At 38.1% G+C, this 18213-nt stretch overlaps 2 protein-coding genes and 1 long non-coding RNA gene across 7 annotated transcripts; 2 read left to right on the plus strand and 1 right to left on the minus strand.

Annotated features, from left to right (window-relative positions):
• Nucleotides 1-460: 460 nt before the first annotated feature.
• LOC125560938 (NACHT, LRR and PYD domains-containing protein 3-like) lies at nucleotides 461-2389 on the plus strand. Its single transcript, XM_048723387.1, has 5 exons — nucleotides 461-1403; nucleotides 1599-1796; nucleotides 1860-1970; nucleotides 2034-2144; nucleotides 2334-2389. Exons 1-5 carry the CDS (start codon nucleotides 482-484, stop codon nucleotides 2387-2389), a joined length of 1398 nt encoding a protein of 465 aa, XP_048579344.1. The 5' UTR covers nucleotides 461-481.
• A 1192-nt stretch (nucleotides 2390-3581) lies between these two features.
• Nucleotides 3582-6629, minus strand: LOC125561004. 4 transcript variants are annotated; one of them, XR_007306997.1, is made up of 5 exons: nucleotides 6543-6629; nucleotides 6038-6141; nucleotides 5121-5838; nucleotides 4331-4372; nucleotides 3582-3777 (listed from the first exon to the last, which is right to left on the minus strand). It is a non-coding gene; the product is annotated as an uncharacterized LOC125561004 (long non-coding RNA). The 4 variants fall into 4 exon arrangements; XR_007306996.1 differs by having other exon boundaries at nucleotides 6038-6607; XR_007306995.1 differs by having other exon boundaries at nucleotides 5121-5871; nucleotides 6038-6607.
• A 7875-nt stretch (nucleotides 6630-14504) lies between these two features.
• LOC125560994 (NLR family CARD domain-containing protein 3-like) lies at nucleotides 14505-17939 on the plus strand. 2 transcript variants are annotated; one of them, XM_048723740.1, is made up of 2 exons: nucleotides 14505-17149; nucleotides 17498-17939. In XM_048723740.1, the coding sequence occupies exons 1-2, from the start codon at nucleotides 14545-14547 to the stop codon at nucleotides 17758-17760; spliced, it is 2868 nt and encodes a 955-aa protein (XP_048579697.1). In that variant the 5' UTR covers nucleotides 14505-14544; the 3' UTR covers nucleotides 17761-17939. The 2 variants fall into 2 exon arrangements, with proteins under 2 accessions (XP_048579697.1, XP_048579696.1); XM_048723739.1 differs by having other exon boundaries at nucleotides 14505-17939.
• Nucleotides 17940-18213: the final 274 nt, after the last annotated feature.

Raw genomic sequence — 18213 nt, forward strand, 5'->3', positions numbered from 1 at the left:
GGTGGAGCATGCAAATGCACAAAACGATTTACATACAATGTTTTATACGTTGGACATTATCCCTTTTATACGGAAAAATATTCTTAACAAATACGGATAAGTAAAGTATATACAAATGTGACTTTTGAGGGGGGAGGAGGATTTTGAATAAAAAAATGAAAATTTTGAGGTTCTGAAATAGGGGGGGGGGGGGGGGCACCGAAAAAAAAATGTTTGCAATGAATGGGGAGTCTCTGTTTCGTGAGTTAAAATCTTCCCTCCCCCCCGGTGTATTTAATGAACTGGCATCAATATCAGGGACCTTTTGACTCTTTCTACTACAACACAAGGACTTGATGATAATGAGATAAGCTACATTTTAAACTACATTACTGCAAATCCTAGCAAGCTCATTTTGTGTTTAGATGGTGTTGATGAGTTTTCATCTAGATCAAATATTTCTCAAAGTGAAAATTTGGACTTAAGAAGCACAGATGGGAAAATGGCTCCACATATACTTTTTCGTGAGATATGGTCTAGAAAACCCCTATGCGAAGCAACAGTTATAACAACAACACGTCCAACTGCTGTTGAATGTCTGAGGGAACTTCCTGAAGACTGTTTGAATAGAACTGTTGAGATTCTTGGATTCTCATTTGAACAAGTCAAAGACTATGTCACCAAATTTGCAGAGAGCCAACCAACCATATGGGAACACATACAACAGAATGCAAATCTACTTTCCCTCTGCTACATTCCAGTAAACTGCTTTATTATTTGTCATTGTCTTCTTCATAGTCCTGATCCTGTGCTGCCTGTAAAGATTACAGAGATTTACAGTATTTTTGTGAAAATATTCTTCCACAAGCGAACTCGCAACAGAGAAGCGTATGGATGTTCAAAATGTGACCTTAGAACTTACATGTACAAACCCTTTGAAGACCTGAAACCTGAAAATGAAAAGGTGTTCAAGAGGCTTGGAGAGCTAGCATTTGAAGGAATTAGAGATGGGAAGTTGATATTCGAGTCTGTTAAGATAGATGCTGCATTATTAGATTGTGAGCTGCTTCACATTTTACCTGAAATACCTTCAAATTCACTGGTGGAGCCCCCTAAACAACACTTTTGCTTCATTCACCTGACCCTGCAGGAGTTTCTAGCAGCTAAACATGTGACAGACAATTATTCGGAAGAAGATTTAAAGAGCTTTGTTGAGAAACATATCAATGACGGTGCATGGCAAATAGTCACACAGTTTGTGGCAGGGCTTTCCAAGATCCATGAAGTCACATCCAGACTCCTTCCGGAAAGAGTGGCTGATCAAAAGGAGTGGCCAGTTGGAAAGGACAGAACACTTGCTGTGAATGTGTGCCACTGCTTATATGAATCAGCTAGTAAGATGGAGGCTAAAGCATTGGTGCAGGGTAAACTTGAAAGAATGGATTTAAATATAGTTGACTTTTCCCAATGTAGATTTGGACCCAGTGACATGTCTGCCTTAATACACTAATCATGTTAAATAATTATATTAATTCGTTTGGCTGTAAGGAAGTTAAAAAATTGTTGCAGAATTTTGACAATAAACTTACTGTGTTAAACCTCAACATCCAACAGCATAGGAGATGAAGGAGCAAAGTACATAGGTGAGGCACTTGAACATGAGAATTGTAAACTTACTCATTTGAACATGTTTAATAACAATATAGGAGATGAAGGAGCAAAGTACATAGGTGAGGCACTTAGACATAAGAATTGTAAACTTAATCATTTGAACATCATTGATAATAATATAAGAGATGAAGGAGCAAAGTACATAGGTGAGGCACTTAGACATGAGAATTGTAAACTTACTAAGTTGGATATGTGTGATAACAATATAGGAGATGAAGGAGCAAAGTACATATATGAGGCACTTAGTTATGAGAATTGTAAACTTACTCAGTTGGACATCAGCTTTAATAATATAGGGGATGAAGGAGCAAAGTACATAGGTGAGGCACTTAGTCATGAGAATTGTAAACTTACTCAGTTGAACATCAGCTTTAATAATATAGGAGAAGAAGGAGCAAAGTACATATGTGAGGTACTTGCACATGAGTATTGTAAACTTACTCAGTTGGACATGTTTCGTAACAATATAGGAGATGAAGGAGCAAAGTACATAGGTGAGGCACTTAGACATGAGAATTGTAAACTTACTCGTTGATATTTGTAAAGTGTAAAAATAAGTAATCGGGTGGCATCTTATTACCTAGCTCGAATATTTTACAGTTGATCACCTCCTGTAATTGTCTTATATCCTAGAATAAAGGTCACAATAAATTCTCATTGCTCTGTGATTTGTATTTATTCAGAAAAAGTGGTATTTCTAACGTCTGAGCAGTTCAGGGATTTCGCGATACTTGTATAGGCACCAAGTATATGTTATAATAAAATTGAGGTATCATGTCATTATATGATTCTTGTCAAGAACTTCTACACGATTTGTGATAAATATTTACGATTTGGGGACCTCTCGGGTAGCTCTCGATGATCTCGACGTCGCCTCTCGCTTACGTTGGCACCGGAATCTGTTTATGCTGCCATAGGTTCCTTTAAAGCCCTATTTACACTACACAAACTAACCCGGGTTCGACCCGGGTTAAGTTAACCCGGGTTAGTTTTTCGTAGTGTAAATGCAACTAACCCGGGTTCGACCCGGGTTAAAGTAACCCACCTCTCGAGGTGGGTTAGTTTTAAAAGTAACCCGGGTTACTGTTTCGTCTCAGATCAGTGCTTACACTCCAATCCAAAACTAACCCGGGTTAACTAACCCGGGTTAACTTAGCCCGGGTCGAACCCGGGTTAGTTTTGTGTAGTGTAAATAGGGCTTTAATTGCTCGTCGCCAATGTTGTAAACACAGTCAAACTTTGTTCATTTATGAAGTTTTTTATCCTATCAACATGCCCACTTGGACTATCGAAAATCAATCAACCAGAAAAATGCAGGAAAAGTGACGGTCTAGACTATGAAATCGATCTCATCATCCCTTACACTACACGCATCTTTACACTACATGCAAGAAACCACAATGGTGTTTTTCTTTATTTCTATAATTTTTTAATACAAATCAAAACGAAAGGCCCAAATTGTCGTGATCCTAAACCAGAAGAATAAATATACACCAAAAACTGGTACTCGATTCTGCCAAACCCTAGACCCAACACCCCCCTCCCCTCAAATCCAAGCCCCAACTTCCTTTTCGCTAATTTAAGAGTGGCACAGAGATAAACAACAAATACCTGTGTCTCTAGAAAACGACTACTTAGTCAACGACTTTAGCAAAGACATTTGAGTCTACTTCAAAGAAGATGACGTTTGAATTAGGTTCTATAAAGAATTTACCTTCATGAATCTCTTGCTCAGTATTATATTAAAACCACTTAAATTCGGCACCCAAAGAAATGAGACCCCTCCTCTGATGACACCCCCCAAAAAGAACCCCCCTAAATCGGCGCCTAAAAAAACGTCCCCCCCTTTAGTAATTAATGACCGCTCCGCTCCGAATTCTTCAGAAGTCTTATTAAAGACGAAAATTTGGTCTAATACCATTTTTGGTGTATTGTCTTTAATCTTTAAAATAAGATTACATAAGTAAAAAAAAAAACACCTCTTGCAAAAAGGACTCATCCACTTGTTGAATAATGTTGTCGATGAATTTTTACATCTCCTATAACTTGTTGTAAATAGTCTTTTTACATCTTCTATTATCTGTAAATGGCCATGCTGTTGCGGCTACCCTGCCAATTGTGGCGAAGCTAATAAAATAAAAAAAAAAACCTTGTGATTCAGAGAACCATTATTATTATGATCGAGGAATTATGGGGATGTCAAAGAGAAGCTACTGTAATGATTCGAATAAGCGCTCGGGGCGCTCAAGGGCGGAAAGTTTATTTATGGAAGGGGAGAGCGTTTGCAGAATACCCGTCCACGATTTTAAGCCCCTTCCTATACGAGCCGGGTCCGCGGTGCTGTAATCAAGATATCAATAATAAAAAATACAAACTCAAAAAGTCAGAGAGAACCCAGCATGTAAATGCTATACGGGAACGATCCAACTGAAAGATCCAACTGATATTTTAATTAAGGTACCGGAAAGGCGATGAGAAAGACAGTTAACAATCAAGCTTAACCTTAAAGCCAGCTAGGGAATAAATAAAAAAAGCTTAAGACCTCAGTTATAATTAAAAAATATACATTTTTATTAAAAAAACATACATAGCAAAAACATGTTACAGAAAAAAGATGAAAGAAGTTGAAAGATGGCTTGCATAACTTGATGAAGAAGAAATCAATACCTCCATAACCTACCTTAGTTTCCTTTCCTTGCTAGTTTAAGGTCCAGAAAAAATGCTGCAAAAGTATTGAAAAAAGCACATTGGAATTGCTGAAATGGTGGTGCCTGCTAGAGCGCGGCAGTAATACTTAACTCATAATCACAACTTGTAGCTTGGCCTCTATATTACTCTTTAAGGAGCGAGTCACACATTCACACTTTTCTCATTTAACTGATGATGACTTGACAAGTTTTGTTAAAAGAACCACCAAACCGATTGTTCAACCTCTCCCAGTCGATTTAAAAGGATTTTGAATGGCTCAAAATACAAAATTTAATTTTACTTGGAAATAGCATAAGATCATTTTCCAAAATGAAAGGTGGCCGAGTTATTACTTTTCAGATAAGTACTTTGGGTAATTGTTATGAAAGTCGGGTTTTCTCAAGAAAAGGATCATAAAGTTTTTATTTGGTAAACAAGAGCAAACATCAATAGGGATTTTTTATCAGTTTGTTCATTTTCGCAATTACATATTTTAAATTTTGAATAAATATAGAGATTTCTTCGTAGCTAGGACTATAAAGAATTGAGGTGTTATAATACATTATATTTCGGTGTATAGCCATTCACGCATTTACAACAATTAAGCAGAAAATAAAAATATTCGCCTTACAATGAATTCTTGTCTTTTAGAAAAACGTGTTCAGCAAGCCTAGCCCTGTTACCAATGGCACCTTCCATTATGGCTAAAGTCAAATAAATTAAATGGCAAATTCTCATCTCACATACAACTTTGACGTTAGCTTTTAGTCATTAAAACTCACCCATAAATATAGGACGAGGCCTTTAATAGACGAAAGATGCAAATTTCAACAGCAGATCGCAGACGGGATTCAACTGGAAATCAATTTAGGTGTAACATCGCTGTTCAAAATATCGTCAGGAATGTGTACTCGGCTCCCGTAAAAAGTTAAACTATAATGAAGCAAGTTTGCGATAAAACAAAATTAGCCGTGTTTTTTTTTTCGTGTTTTGTTCATATTTTTTCTTCCGGAATACCAACTGTGCGGGGGAATGTTTCGTCAAAGAGAATTTGTTTAGATTCATCAACCTTCCATCACACGCAAGCCAGTCACAGCTTAGGAACTTTTCCCAAAAACTCAAGAAACACAGATACTTTGACTTTTAAGGAACACAAGAAAATATGGTCTTGACAAACTTTACAACGGCCGTGAAATAAGCCTTTCAATGGAATAGTAATTGTCTAATTATTATTTTTTTAACTGGGAAAGTAAAAATGGAGATCCAGTAGAGAAAGACCTCCCATTGTCACAAGAAATGAGATATGAGGAGTCACAAAGTTGCGGCCAACGTAGTTTTACATTTACATGAATAAAAATATAAACTTAACGAGTTTAAAAACAAAATAACACAACTCACCGAGACGTGATGTAAACTAAAACACTGGAAAATTATCAACGATTTATCACTATTGTTGGCTCATCTCCATCACGATGTTTCCAAGCGAATTTTACATCCACCCTGGGGAGCGGGAATATCTCCACAATAGCATTTCTAGTTCGTTAACCAAAACGAGAGTAAAAACAGCAGAAGAAAAAGAAATGAAAAAATCTAAACAATCTGTGTTAATTGAGATGATACATCTAACGTATAACAACACGGTATGACAAACCACGCTATAACAACATTCTAGAGAAGAAAATCGAAAAAAAAATCTTACCTAAGAAGGATGACTCATCTTTGTTAAAGACCCTGTCTGATATCATGGAGTCTTCTAGAGCAATCCCCACTCTTTTATGGCTGTGAGAATCACTAATCGGTACTCTGCAAAGATGGGGACGGGTGAAGAGGGTGCTAATGGAATAATTGTGCTCGCTCACTGGCTGCCAAAAGCTCATTGGCGCTTGCAGATGTGCCGAGAGGAATGCAATTTACGGGTTATTAGTGTTTAAATCTAGAAGCGCTTGGGACGGGACCATAGAAAAAAAAAACACCTGGGTAAGGAAGACGATGTTCTTTAATCACTACCAAATAGAATAAAGAATACTATGGAAGTTGTTTATGAACTGATTGGAAGTATGTCTCATGTAAGTGGATAAAAAAAATCGGACCTCGGATCCTGAAGCGTGGATCCCAGAGGGGTGAGACCGCGTACCGAAACGTTGAACCGGGATCCCAAGTGAAAGCGGTTCCTGGATACCAGGGATTTAATAGCATTGACCTACCTTGAACTTGTTGCTGGCTGTATGTCGTCATTCTTACAGAATTTGACTATCTGTCTGGTCATTAACAATACTCAATGGCGAAAAGCTTAACTGGGCACCAAATACTTGAACAATAGTTGTTGTCGCTTACGGGAGATTAATACAAGGCTAAAAGCTATCGTGACAATAAGGATTTTATTTGTTTGGTTTATTGCATGGTTTATTGAAAACTATAAATGTAAACAAAACAAACTTGTAATAGTTGACTCGTGAATATATGTACATGCTCGAAGATCCAGCGTACATTGCGGGCGCTCCCAAAGGTCATCCCCGCGTACTTTGCAGGACATTGAGCGCCCGCAAAGTACGCTGGATCTTCGAGTATGATATATGTACAATTGTTATGGAACCATGCTTTTTCAGTCTGAATCGGGTATTCGTGCCAAGACGCAGGGGCAGACAGGAAACAGATTCCAACCCCCCATCTATTTTTATTTTTTTACAGCCCTTCAAGGTAAACACCGCTGTACCTAGTATCAGCGGTATCCAAATTTTCTAACAGTGCTTTGCGGTCAAAACTCTATTTAGTCTTGTTTGCTTTGCCTATGTGAGAAAATAAAGTTTAATAAATTAATCACCATATCTCTCTAAATGCTGTGTTTTCTGAAACCAAATTGATTTCAAAGTTGTTTACATCCGAGTCTGTCTCTGTGGGAAAGGCGTGTTGACTGGCCGTCTCTTCGTGGATGTCAACCTCGTCCCCACGGTCTCCTGGGTATTTTTCAATATGGTGTCCAGCTGAAAATTACCAAGAAGACCCTGGGAACGAGCTTGCGTGGATGTTTGAGTGGATATCCAGAATGTTCGCAATCTGTAATGGCATGAGATGGTTAAATTTTGCATTCGTGTTGTTCGATGTTGTCTCAATATAATATTCAATGTTATTTCAATGCATTTTGCATTCGTGTTCTTAAAAATGATCAACTTGATTTCTAGCTACCAAAAAAACGTCGCGTTTTTTAATAGATCAGCAGAATCATATATGCTCAAAAACTACGTTCTTGAAACCGTCAATAATTTAATTTGAAGCAAAAAATAAAATCCAAAGAAAATCAACCGTTTTTAGTCGAACACAGTGTCAACTGTCCTTAAACCTCAGCCTAGTCCCAGGCGTTCTTACCGGGTTTCCTGTGCTCAGAGATAAACCGTGAGGTAGCCTACACAAAATGGTCTGATAAAAGCCTTTATACAATCACCTGATCTGTTAAAGCTAAGGGCAAAGACAAGGGCAACTTGGGATGTACTGGAGTGATTTCTAAGGGTAAATTTAGTGGCAACAATGAAAATAAAATACAAATTCAGTGATTAGTTGATGCTAGCCTCATGTAGTGCATCATGCATTGATCACCCTTGCATACCCAGGTGTTGGTTGAGTGGGAAGCATCCGCCCCCTACCCTCACCCCTAGCTATGTGCCAGACTTGAGAACAATCATAAGCTCAAACATTGGTTTATATCAAAAGCAAAATGGTTCAAATTTCCAGATCAAGAACTTGGACTATTTGTGTACCATTCAGAAGACTTATCCAAACTTTTTGAGTAAAAAATATCAAATAGTTTTATTTTTTTCAGACCAAAGGTTGTTCCCTTTGAAAGAAGCTGGACTGCCATTTAAAAGGCTTCAAGTACTAACGCTTCATTGCTAAAACAACACCCGGATAAAATTATCAACTAGCTATTGAGGACAAACTGAGCATTCCGAAAAACAATTACAGTTAAAAACAAAACAACAAAAGCTGCAGTGTTTCTATTTATCATCGCCAACAAACAAAAAGTTTAAGTATAAAATCTGAAACTAAATTTGACAATGAAACAGCTAAAATAAGTCATTACCAAGAGTGTCAGTTCGTTCTGAACACCGCTGACACCGCTGCAGAACGTAGTGCGCACGCGCAGCCTCTTATTTCCAGCGGGGGAATTGCCGGGCGCCCGCCCCTGCACAACACTGTATGATGAGTTGCAAAACTAGAAACGGGAAAGGATGCATTGGTCGACTTTACCAGCTTTCCGAGGAGCTTAGTCGTGTCGCTAAGTTGCCGGTAGGTTCGCATGTTTGCCGGCGACATTGGGATACGTTACGAAGAAGCAACTTGCGCTGCTCATGTCCCATGCACGATAAACAACTGCCCTCAATCACGTCTGAACAAGCAACCTATTCCAAGTCGTTTTTATCCGGTACTTGACGAGATTGGGCTAACAGTGGCAGGATACCAGCCTGGTACTCGGTGGTGTTACCGGTGCAAGTTGCTCGCCTATAAGAAATTTGAAAGCCGTCCTCAAACAAGTAGAAAACCAGTCGAGGTAAGTGTATATTTTTATTCGGGAAAACAACCACTCCTCTGCAGTGCCTCTTCGCTGTAAATTGCTATGTATTTCTTCCTGTATTTTCAATCTGTTTAACAAAATATAAAAACGAGTACATAGAAAAGGCTTGAACATTCTTTCGTTCTTTTTATTAGGAAAAAGCAAATAGTAGTACATCCGCCATCGGCACAGAACAACAACTACAAAAGGTTTGTTTATTTGTACATTCTGAAGAAGCACACAAATTATCTATAAAATTCAGTTAGCCTTTCTTTTTGTTTTTGTGGGAAATAAATACTTTATCAATTATTGAGAAGTAGTAGTGCAAACAATATTTTTGCATTTGATGAAAAAGAAATATTTTTTTTTACAATTTGTAAAAATTCTGACAAATAAGCTTTTTGACAAGTTTTTTTCCACCAAGCCAATTCATATAAAATTATTAATTTTCTATGAGAGAATGAAAGGAATTCCTTAATTTAGATTATGTGGAATAGAATAAAACAATAAACATTTTATTATTGAGGAGCTAGGGTGGGCTGGGATATTTAAGGCAATTTTTCAGAAATATCTTTGGACCCCCCCCCCCCTAATATCTAATAGAAACCTTTGACTCCCCCTTAACAATAATTTAGAAAACAGGTATGACCCCTCCCCATTTGACCCACCCACAACAGAAAACCTGCACCCCAAAAGATGATACATTTTGCTAATCATTGTTATTTATTTTAGATAGTTTGTTTATTCTTATTTTGTTTTCCATTTTGACTGTTTTGTAAATTTCAGATATTTCAGTTTACGGGATCCCCTATTCTACACCTCCATGAAATTTTGCAAGATATATCTATGTCAGCACCTACCATATCCCAACTGGATCAAACAAAGGAACAATTTTGAAGGCTGTTTTCAAGACTTAAAGCTCTAGCAGACATATGTGATATTCATCTCCTGGAAACATGGAAAGAGCTGCAAACTCCCCTAGGTACCATCAAAATTGCCCCAAATGGCAACGTGTTAATGGATAGTCAAGTATGGGACCAAATAAAGACAACAATCAAAAAAATTGACGAATTGGATGAAGGTACAGCTGTATGATCAAATATATCTGCATGCTCTAATATTTATAATAGCTTTATCGATCAGCAATGATGTGGCTGATCAGTGTTCAACCCCAGTGATGGATCAAGCCCAACTAAAACTGTGAATAATTTATTCAATAATTGCTATCAACAGGTAATTCACTGGGCCAACTAGTGCAACAATTTCAGATGGCTCTATACCATCATGCCCTCAGTAGTGAAGCTCCATTATATGAGCCAGCAGCAATGAAAGCATTCACACAAAAACACTCTCCAGGTCTGTTTGAAATGCTTTTAAGTTAAAAAACAAGGGAGGACTCCAGACTCTCAGAATAACATCAAGCTGTACAGGAGCAAAGAACTGTTGTTCTCCTTCACACACTGGCATATTTCAGGTAACCTAAATGCTCCATTAAGACCCACCTCCCTAACCTCCAATTACTTTCCTTTCTAAAAACCCTCTAGAGGCTAAATTTTGTAATAAGCTCCCCCTTTCTATCTGCTCCAATTTCATAATTGGGCCTAGGTATGTTCAATATCATGCTTTATACTATAATTCAATGTATACAAGCTGCACCAGAAAACTAGTGTTTTGTTGTTTTTTAAATGACACAAATTTATTTTACCAGGTCTCAGAAAACTTCCACCCTACAAAAGGATGAAGGGCTATTCCTACAACATCATGGTGCTTCTAGGACAGCAATAAATTCAGGAAGGATACTTCATTTCAGTACAAGTCCTAGAAATATTGATTCTCACAAGAAAACACTAATAACAAAATATCCAGACATACTGATGAGAAAGGTTATCCTGGCAACAGAGGTGAGATTAGTGTGTTACAAATTTTTATTTTAGTAAATAGTGAATAAGAGAATAATAAAAACAATACTTGAGAATAAGCAAGAACCATTTCAATTTAAACAAGCCAGTGGGATAACTGATGCTTAACTTTCTTTAAAATTTTCAGAAAGGATTCCTAATTGTACAACTGTTGGATGACTTCCATAATATTTTGACTGTTAGACTACCAACAAATCTGAAGCTATCATTAGCTACGCACATGGCTAGTGGCCTACTGGACATCCATCCTTCAATTCCTGCTGTTCCTATCCCTACAAGAGATACAAGACACAGCCGAGTGATTGTGAAGATAGGGAATGAAAATAAAATTTGCAGAGGAGGAATTGTTCTAGACTACATAAAAGAGTTGTTTCGAAGACCAGTGTTATCAAGAATGTACTTGGAAACAAATCACCAATGCATTTCATCAAAATACATCCAACAACAACTAAAGGAATTGAGGTATTCTATGGATTTTAATGTAGTTATTTACAGGTCAGCAATCCATACAAGAAAAATACTGTTTTCTCTTCTTAAAAAATGTTTTAATATTGACACTTCCTAAATATTTTTCCAGGCACAATACTTTATTCCCCTATATGGACCTCCCACCCAATAAATATGTACCTCTTACATTAGTTTGTGAAAGCCATATACATAATGATTAATATCAATTTTACTTTTGTTTAGTGACTGCTATTACAAAAAAAGGAGTAGAGTAAAATAAAAAAAAGCAAATATGGAACATTAAATTTGCCAAATTATCATTTTTTTTCTTTTTTTTGTAGGGTCTATTCTGGGTTGTCGCACGATGAGCTCTGTACCCTTGAGTCTACTAATTTAATAGATGAGTTTGAGCAATCTTTGAAAAGTATGGAGGACTATAAGTCAGCCATTGATCACATATTCCTGTGCTGTCCACAACTGGAACATTACTTGAAAAAATTTGTAGTACCAGCACCCGGGGACTGGCCAACTTGGTTTTACCAAAAGAAACTCATTGCTCAAGAAGTCAATGCAGATGCCAGTTTCCTATCAGTCATCCCAGAGCAGGGCCCATTTCATGTTTTCCTGAATCTACAAGAAGATGTTGTAACAATTTATGACTTCTTATTTAAAAAAGTTTACAAAGAGACATTTGGATCTGACTTACCCAACAAGCCAAAGCCTTTTCGCGTCAGCCTGGTAATAACTGCTCTTTTTCTGGCATGGGGCAAATTACGTGATAAAGTTCTCCTAAAATTCAAGCTCTGCAAGTACATAGAGTATGCTTCCATTCTGTTTCTTTTAGATGAGGTGGTTCCCATATCATTCTTCCACTATCCTGTTACATTCAGGTCTGGAGACATGGAATCATATATAACAATGATGTTAAAGTTATCTCTACTGTTTATAATCTGGAAAAAGGCATCATTATGACAGATCAACACTCTTGATGCTTAGTGACTTTTCTTTTCACAAACAACATTTTTCACAGTACCATGAACTTAAAAAGAAATGGATGGCTCTAATAACAGAAAAGTTGAAATCTGGCATAGTGTGCTACGCAGCTTCATTTCAAATTATGACAGTGCTAGTCAAATTAGGGACAAAGCCCTGTCATTTGCTGCATCAAAGACAGAACAGCTCTTTCATAACTATTTAACAACACCATACAGTAGAGGTTATTCTGAAAAAGACCTAAGTTTGGTGACTGGTACAGCTGCTGATGCATTACTGGAAATCATCAAGCAAGTTGGTCAAAATCTGGGAAAAGCAAAGCAGGTATAGTAGACATCCATCCATCCATAAGTAATTTTTTATTACCTTGGTGCAGTGCAGTGCCTGAACAATGTTTTTTTATGCAGGGAAGTAATAATAATGATTAGTCGAGCACTTGATCATAGCCTCAACTTATTTTCTTTTTCATGACTAACAATCATGTCTATTTTTTTACATTTAAGGTTCCACAAGAAACAAATGCAAGAGGGCAGCCTAAAGGAGACATGAAATTTTTTCTTCCTACCTTTGACACCACCATTACTTCAAAAGCAATGCCCCTTGGCTACTCATTTGTAAAAGAAGACCCTTCCACAATACCTGATCCTAAATTAATCTGTGACTACAAAAACTGCACGCAATTATCAACAACCAATGTCAATCGCCTTAACTGTTTTCACACATTTCACAATTTTTGTTTAGAAGAAGCTGGAGACCAGTGTCCAATCTGTTCCCCTCACCTTGCTGAAAAAATTGCAGAAATCTGTTCAGCATTTAATGAAAGCTTGTTGAAACCAACAGCAAAATCTACTAGAACCCCACAAAGCAATCAAGAACCTGGTAGTAATGATGAGAATGACAGCATTAATGTCAAAAGAAATTGTGACCCTGAATACTATGACTCTGCACAATGGGAATCCCACATTGACAGCGAGTTAAATTCATTTGTTGTTGCACAACCACAACTGAGACACAATGTTCCTAATCACCAGGCTGCACCTTCACAGGCAATTAACATCCAAGTTACCACTCATCCAGTTGGTTCATCTACATTTTGGTTCTTTCCTCCTTACATATCTCAGTCAACTCTACTTGGAAGAAATGGATCTAATGCATTTACTTTTATCTCACTAATTTTGGCCCATTCATACATCACTTCTGCAAACCGAACCAGTATACAGCTCAGCCGTGGTCCTCCCATAAACCCTCATTGGCTTTCAATGATGTTATCTGCAATTGTTCGTGGCAACAGCATATATGACACTGTGACGAATGGTTGCGGGTCTCCATTCTTTAGTGTTGTTAAGGCAAAACCACATCTAGATTCAGTCATTGGGACTGTTTCTCTTGAAGACACCCTCGATCTGTTAATTACATCAGGTAATCCACAGGTTTTACAAAGTTCACTTGCATTTTATCTGCAAAGGCTTGACCGCGAACAGAACCTAGCAGCAATAGTCATAGCTAATGGAATGACAATATCTCTCGTCGGACGCGATTCAAAGATCTATGTTCTAGATAGCCATCTACACTATGCGCACGGTCATAACTTTGGAGCGATGATCGGAATGAGTCCCAAGGCTGACTTGGAAGATTTCCTCAGGAATATAAAGAAACTAATCTCGCCCAAATTTGATGTTTGCTCCCTGACATTTGTCTCGTTTTCACGGCAGCAGTAGAACTTTTGAGTTTCGCGTGCCAGCAAATCCCACAAACACCGTCAAACTTGAGGATTTTACCCTCGATCCAGCAAAAAATCTTCCTGGAACCTTAACACGAGTACATTTTCTTGGTGTATGTGTAATTTTTTGCTCCCGTTAAGTCCATTTTGAGCCAAACGTTTGTGTTTATTGTAACAGCTTTGGGAAACTCGTGTTTCGTCCGCCATTTTGAATGACTCTTGTCTCGCGCATGCGCAGTCGTTCTGCCGCGGTTTCGTGACGTCGTAACTCTTACCATCCACAGGAAACCCGATAAGAGCGCCTGGGACTAGGCTGCTTAAATCTCTCATGTTGTATTTGCCATCGATCCGAGCATTTACTTTACTTTGCTAGTATATTTTACTCTATCAAATTTTAAGATGCCCCCTATTTCATTTCTAGTACACAGTAAACATCAATGGAAAAGGTGGGAGGCCTGTGGTCTCATTAATTCATTGATCATCCGCTGGAATTAAAGAAGTCGTCGTGGGCGCGAGCTCCGTCCACGCCCCTGAGATATTTCCCAACGCAATCCAACATTAAACTCAAGTGCAGCCAAAAAATGGAGCAGTGTCTTCACTTATTGGAACCAGAAACTCTGACTTGGTACAGCTATGTTGCGGGTTTTGCATGGTTTGTAGTATTTGTCGTGTTTATCGGCCCCACTTCGGATTTTTATGAGAACGAATCCCGCGCGGATTTCAAATGCAAGACAGAATCAGTGAAAGATAATGCTTGGATTACTAAACAATGCTTTGGAAATTACGAAAAGGACTACACGAAAATCATCCCTATATTCGTGTTTGTACTGATCAACTTTTTCGTTATCCTCCTTGTGTTTGTGATTTACTCGTGTTTTACAAAGAGGAGAGTCGAGAGGATTAAAAACCACGAAACAAATGATGCCGAACTCCAGCCACTTCAGCCATCCCAGCCAGAGAAGAAAACCAAATTAGTTTGGTCCTACATTGGTCAACTCACCGCAAGAATTCTATTGGGAATAATATTTATGGTGTCACAAACTGGGTATTTTTACCCTCATGGCTTCCCGTCGAACTTTGAATGCAGATCTATCAAACGGCAAAGGAATTCCACTGCTGTCGTTATCGCCAACATAACGTATGATTGCTATAATCAGGCGGCGAGTAAGAAAAATCATTGGGTAATGGGGTTATTGGTGGTAAATGGAGTTTTTGCTTTCGTTGCCTTCGTAGAATTTCTGTGGGTGTTATACACGGTTAAAAGAAGGAGAGCTTGTTTCAATGATTTGCAATTTTATCAAAATTTCTTAGGAGGGTCCAATAAGCAACAACTTAAATTATCGAATATCATCAGCAAAATGAAAACAAACTTCTTGGAACACACAAAGAGACTTGCTGATCTCAGAACACCATTTCGTTCTAATCCTGGGGAAGGCCGTCAGCCACACGACCTGGAAACAGATAAGATTTATGTGAATGTCACAATCCATGAGAACAGAGCAACAATGGACTTCCCCCATGAAAGATCTGAACAATTGAAAGTGTACCCACCAAAACGTGGTAAGGACACTCGTGAGCTAAAACAGATAGCAGATATAATCGATGCTGAACACAAAAATGTGCTTGTTGTTGGCCGACCTGGCATTGGGAAGACAATAATGTGCACCAGGCTCCTGCGATTGTGGGCTGAAAGCGAGTCCAGTGATGAGGTAGCTTTGTCTATTGCTTTTCGGAATGTTTCCTCTACTTCTGACATCAATATCAGGGACCTTTTGACTCTTTCTACTACAACACAAGGACTTGATGATAATGAGATAAGCTACATTTTAAACTACATTACTGCAAACCCTAGCAAGCTCATTTTGTGTTTAGATGGTGTTGATGAATTTTCATCTAGATCAAATATTTCTCAAAGTGAAGATTTGGACTTAAGAAGCACAGATGGGAAAATGGCCCCACATATACTTTTTCGTAAGATATGGTCTAGAAAACTCCTATGCGAAGCAACAGTTATAACAACAACACGTCCAACTGCTGTTGAATGTCTGAGGGAACTTCCTGAAGACTGTTTGAATAGAACTGTTGAGATTCTTGGATTCTCATTTGAACAAGTCAAAGACTATGTCACCAAATTTCCCGAGAGCCGACCAAAGATATGGGAACACATACAACAGAATGCAAATCTACTTTCCCTCTGCTACATTCCAGTAAACTGCTTTATTATTTGTCATTGTCTTCTTCATAGTTGTGATCATTTGCTGCCTGTAAAGATTACAGAGATTTACAGTATTTTTGTGAAAATATTCTTCCACAAGCGAAATCACAACAGAAAAGCGTATGGATGTTCAAAATGTGACCTTAGAACTTACATGTACAAACCCTTTGAAGACCTGAAACCTGAAAATGAAAAGGTGTTCAAGAGGCTTGGAGAGCTAGCATTTGAAGGAATTAGAGATGGGAAGTTGATATTCGAGTCTGTTAAGATAGATGATGCATTATTAGATTGTGGGCTGCTTCACAGTTTACCTGAAATACCTTCAAATTCACTGGTGGAGCCCCCTAAACAATACTTTTGCTTTATTCACCTGACACTGCAGGAGTTTCTAGCAGCTAAACATGTGACAGACATAAATTCGGAAGAAGATTTAAAGAGCTTTGTTGAGAACCATATCAATGACGGTGCATGGCAAATAGTCACAAGGTTTGTGGCAGGGCTTTCCAATACCCATGAAGTCACATGCAGACTCCTTCCAGAAAGGGTGACTTATCAAAAGGAGTGGCCAGTTGCAGAAGACACAACACTTGCTGTGGATGTGTGCCACTGCTTATATGAATCAGCTAGTGAGATGGAGGCTAAAGCATTGGTGCAGGGTAAACTTGAAGGAATGGACTTAAATATAGTTGACTTTTCCAAATGTGGACTTGGACCCGCTGACATGTCTGCTGTTGTGAATGTATTGAAGCATGCACCTAACCTCAATACACTATTAATAACCCATAATGATATTGGTTTGTTTGGCTGTAAGGAAGTTCTAACATTGTTGCAGAATTTTGGCAATAAACTTACTAAATTGGACCTCACATTCAACAGCATAGGAGATGAAGAAGCAAAGTACATATGTGAGGCACTTAGACATGAGAATTGTAAACTTACTCAATTGGACCTCACAACCAACAACATAGGAGATGAAGGAGCAAAGTACATAGGTGAGGCACTTAGACATGAGAATTGTAAACTTACTACGTTGAACATGAGTGATAACCATATAGGAGAAGAAGGAGCAAAGTACATAGGTGAGGCACTTGGACATGAGAATTGTAAACTTACTCAGTTGGACATCAGCTTAAATAGTATAGGAGAAGAAGGAGCAAAGTACATAGGTGAGGCACTTGGACATGAGAATTGTAAACTTACTAAGTTGGACATCAACGATAATAATATAGGAGAAGAAGGAGCAAAGTATATAGGTGAGGCACTTGGACATGAGAATTGTAAACTTACTCAGTTGGACATCAGCTTTAATTATATAGGAGATGAAGAAGCAAAGTACATATGTGAGGCACTTGCACATGAGAATTGTAAACTTACTCATTTGAACATCAGCTTTAATAATATAGGAGATGAAGGAGCAAAGTACATATGTGAGGCACTTAGACATGAGAATTGTAAACTTACTACGTTGAACATGGGTGATAACCATATAGGAGAAGAAGGAGCAAAGTACTTAGGTGAGGCACTTGCACATGAGAATTGTAAACTTACTCATGTGGAAATCTTTGATGAATATAGGGAATGAAGGAGCAAAGTACATAGGTGAGGCACCTAGTCATGAGAATTGTAAACTTACTCGGTTGATATTTGTAAAATAAGTAATCGGGTGGCATCTTATTACCTAGCTCGAATATTTTACGGTTGATCACCTTTTATTGTCTTATATCCTAGAAGAAAGGTCACAATAAACTCTCATTGCTCTGTGATGTGTATTTATTCAGAAAAAGTGGTATTTCTAACGTCTGAGCAGTTCAGGGATTTCGCGATACTTGTATAGGCACCAAGTATATGTTATAATAAAATTGAGGTATGTCATTATATGATTCTTGACAAGAACTTCTACACAATTTGTGATAAATATTTACGATTTGGGACCTCGGGTAGCTCTCGACGTCGCCTCTCGCTTACGTTGGCACCTGAATCTGTTTATGCTGCCATAGGTTCCTTATAATTGCTCGTCGCCAATGTTGTAAACACA

The sequence above is a fragment of the Nematostella vectensis genome, chromosome 2 (assembly GCF_932526225.1).
Source record: "Nematostella vectensis chromosome 2, jaNemVect1.1, whole genome shotgun sequence".
NCBI classification, from domain to species: Eukaryota; Metazoa; Cnidaria; class Anthozoa; order Actiniaria; family Edwardsiidae; genus Nematostella; species Nematostella vectensis.

Coding starts and splice junctions, on each gene's coding strand:
- LOC125560938 (XM_048723387.1), top strand. CDS start 482: ATGGCTCCACATATACTTTTTCGTGAGATATGGTCTAGAAAACCCCTA. Junction 1,971..2,033: donor TGAAGGAGCAAAGTACATAG/GTGAGGCACTTA, acceptor TTAATAATATAG/GAGAAGAAGGAGCAAAGTAC. Junction 2,145..2,333: donor TGAAGGAGCAAAGTACATAG/GTGAGGCACTTA, acceptor GTATTTATTCAG/AAAAAGTGGTATTTCTAACG.
- LOC125560994 (XM_048723739.1), top strand. CDS start 14,545: ATGGAGCAGTGTCTTCACTTATTGGAACCAGAAACTCTGACTTGGTAC.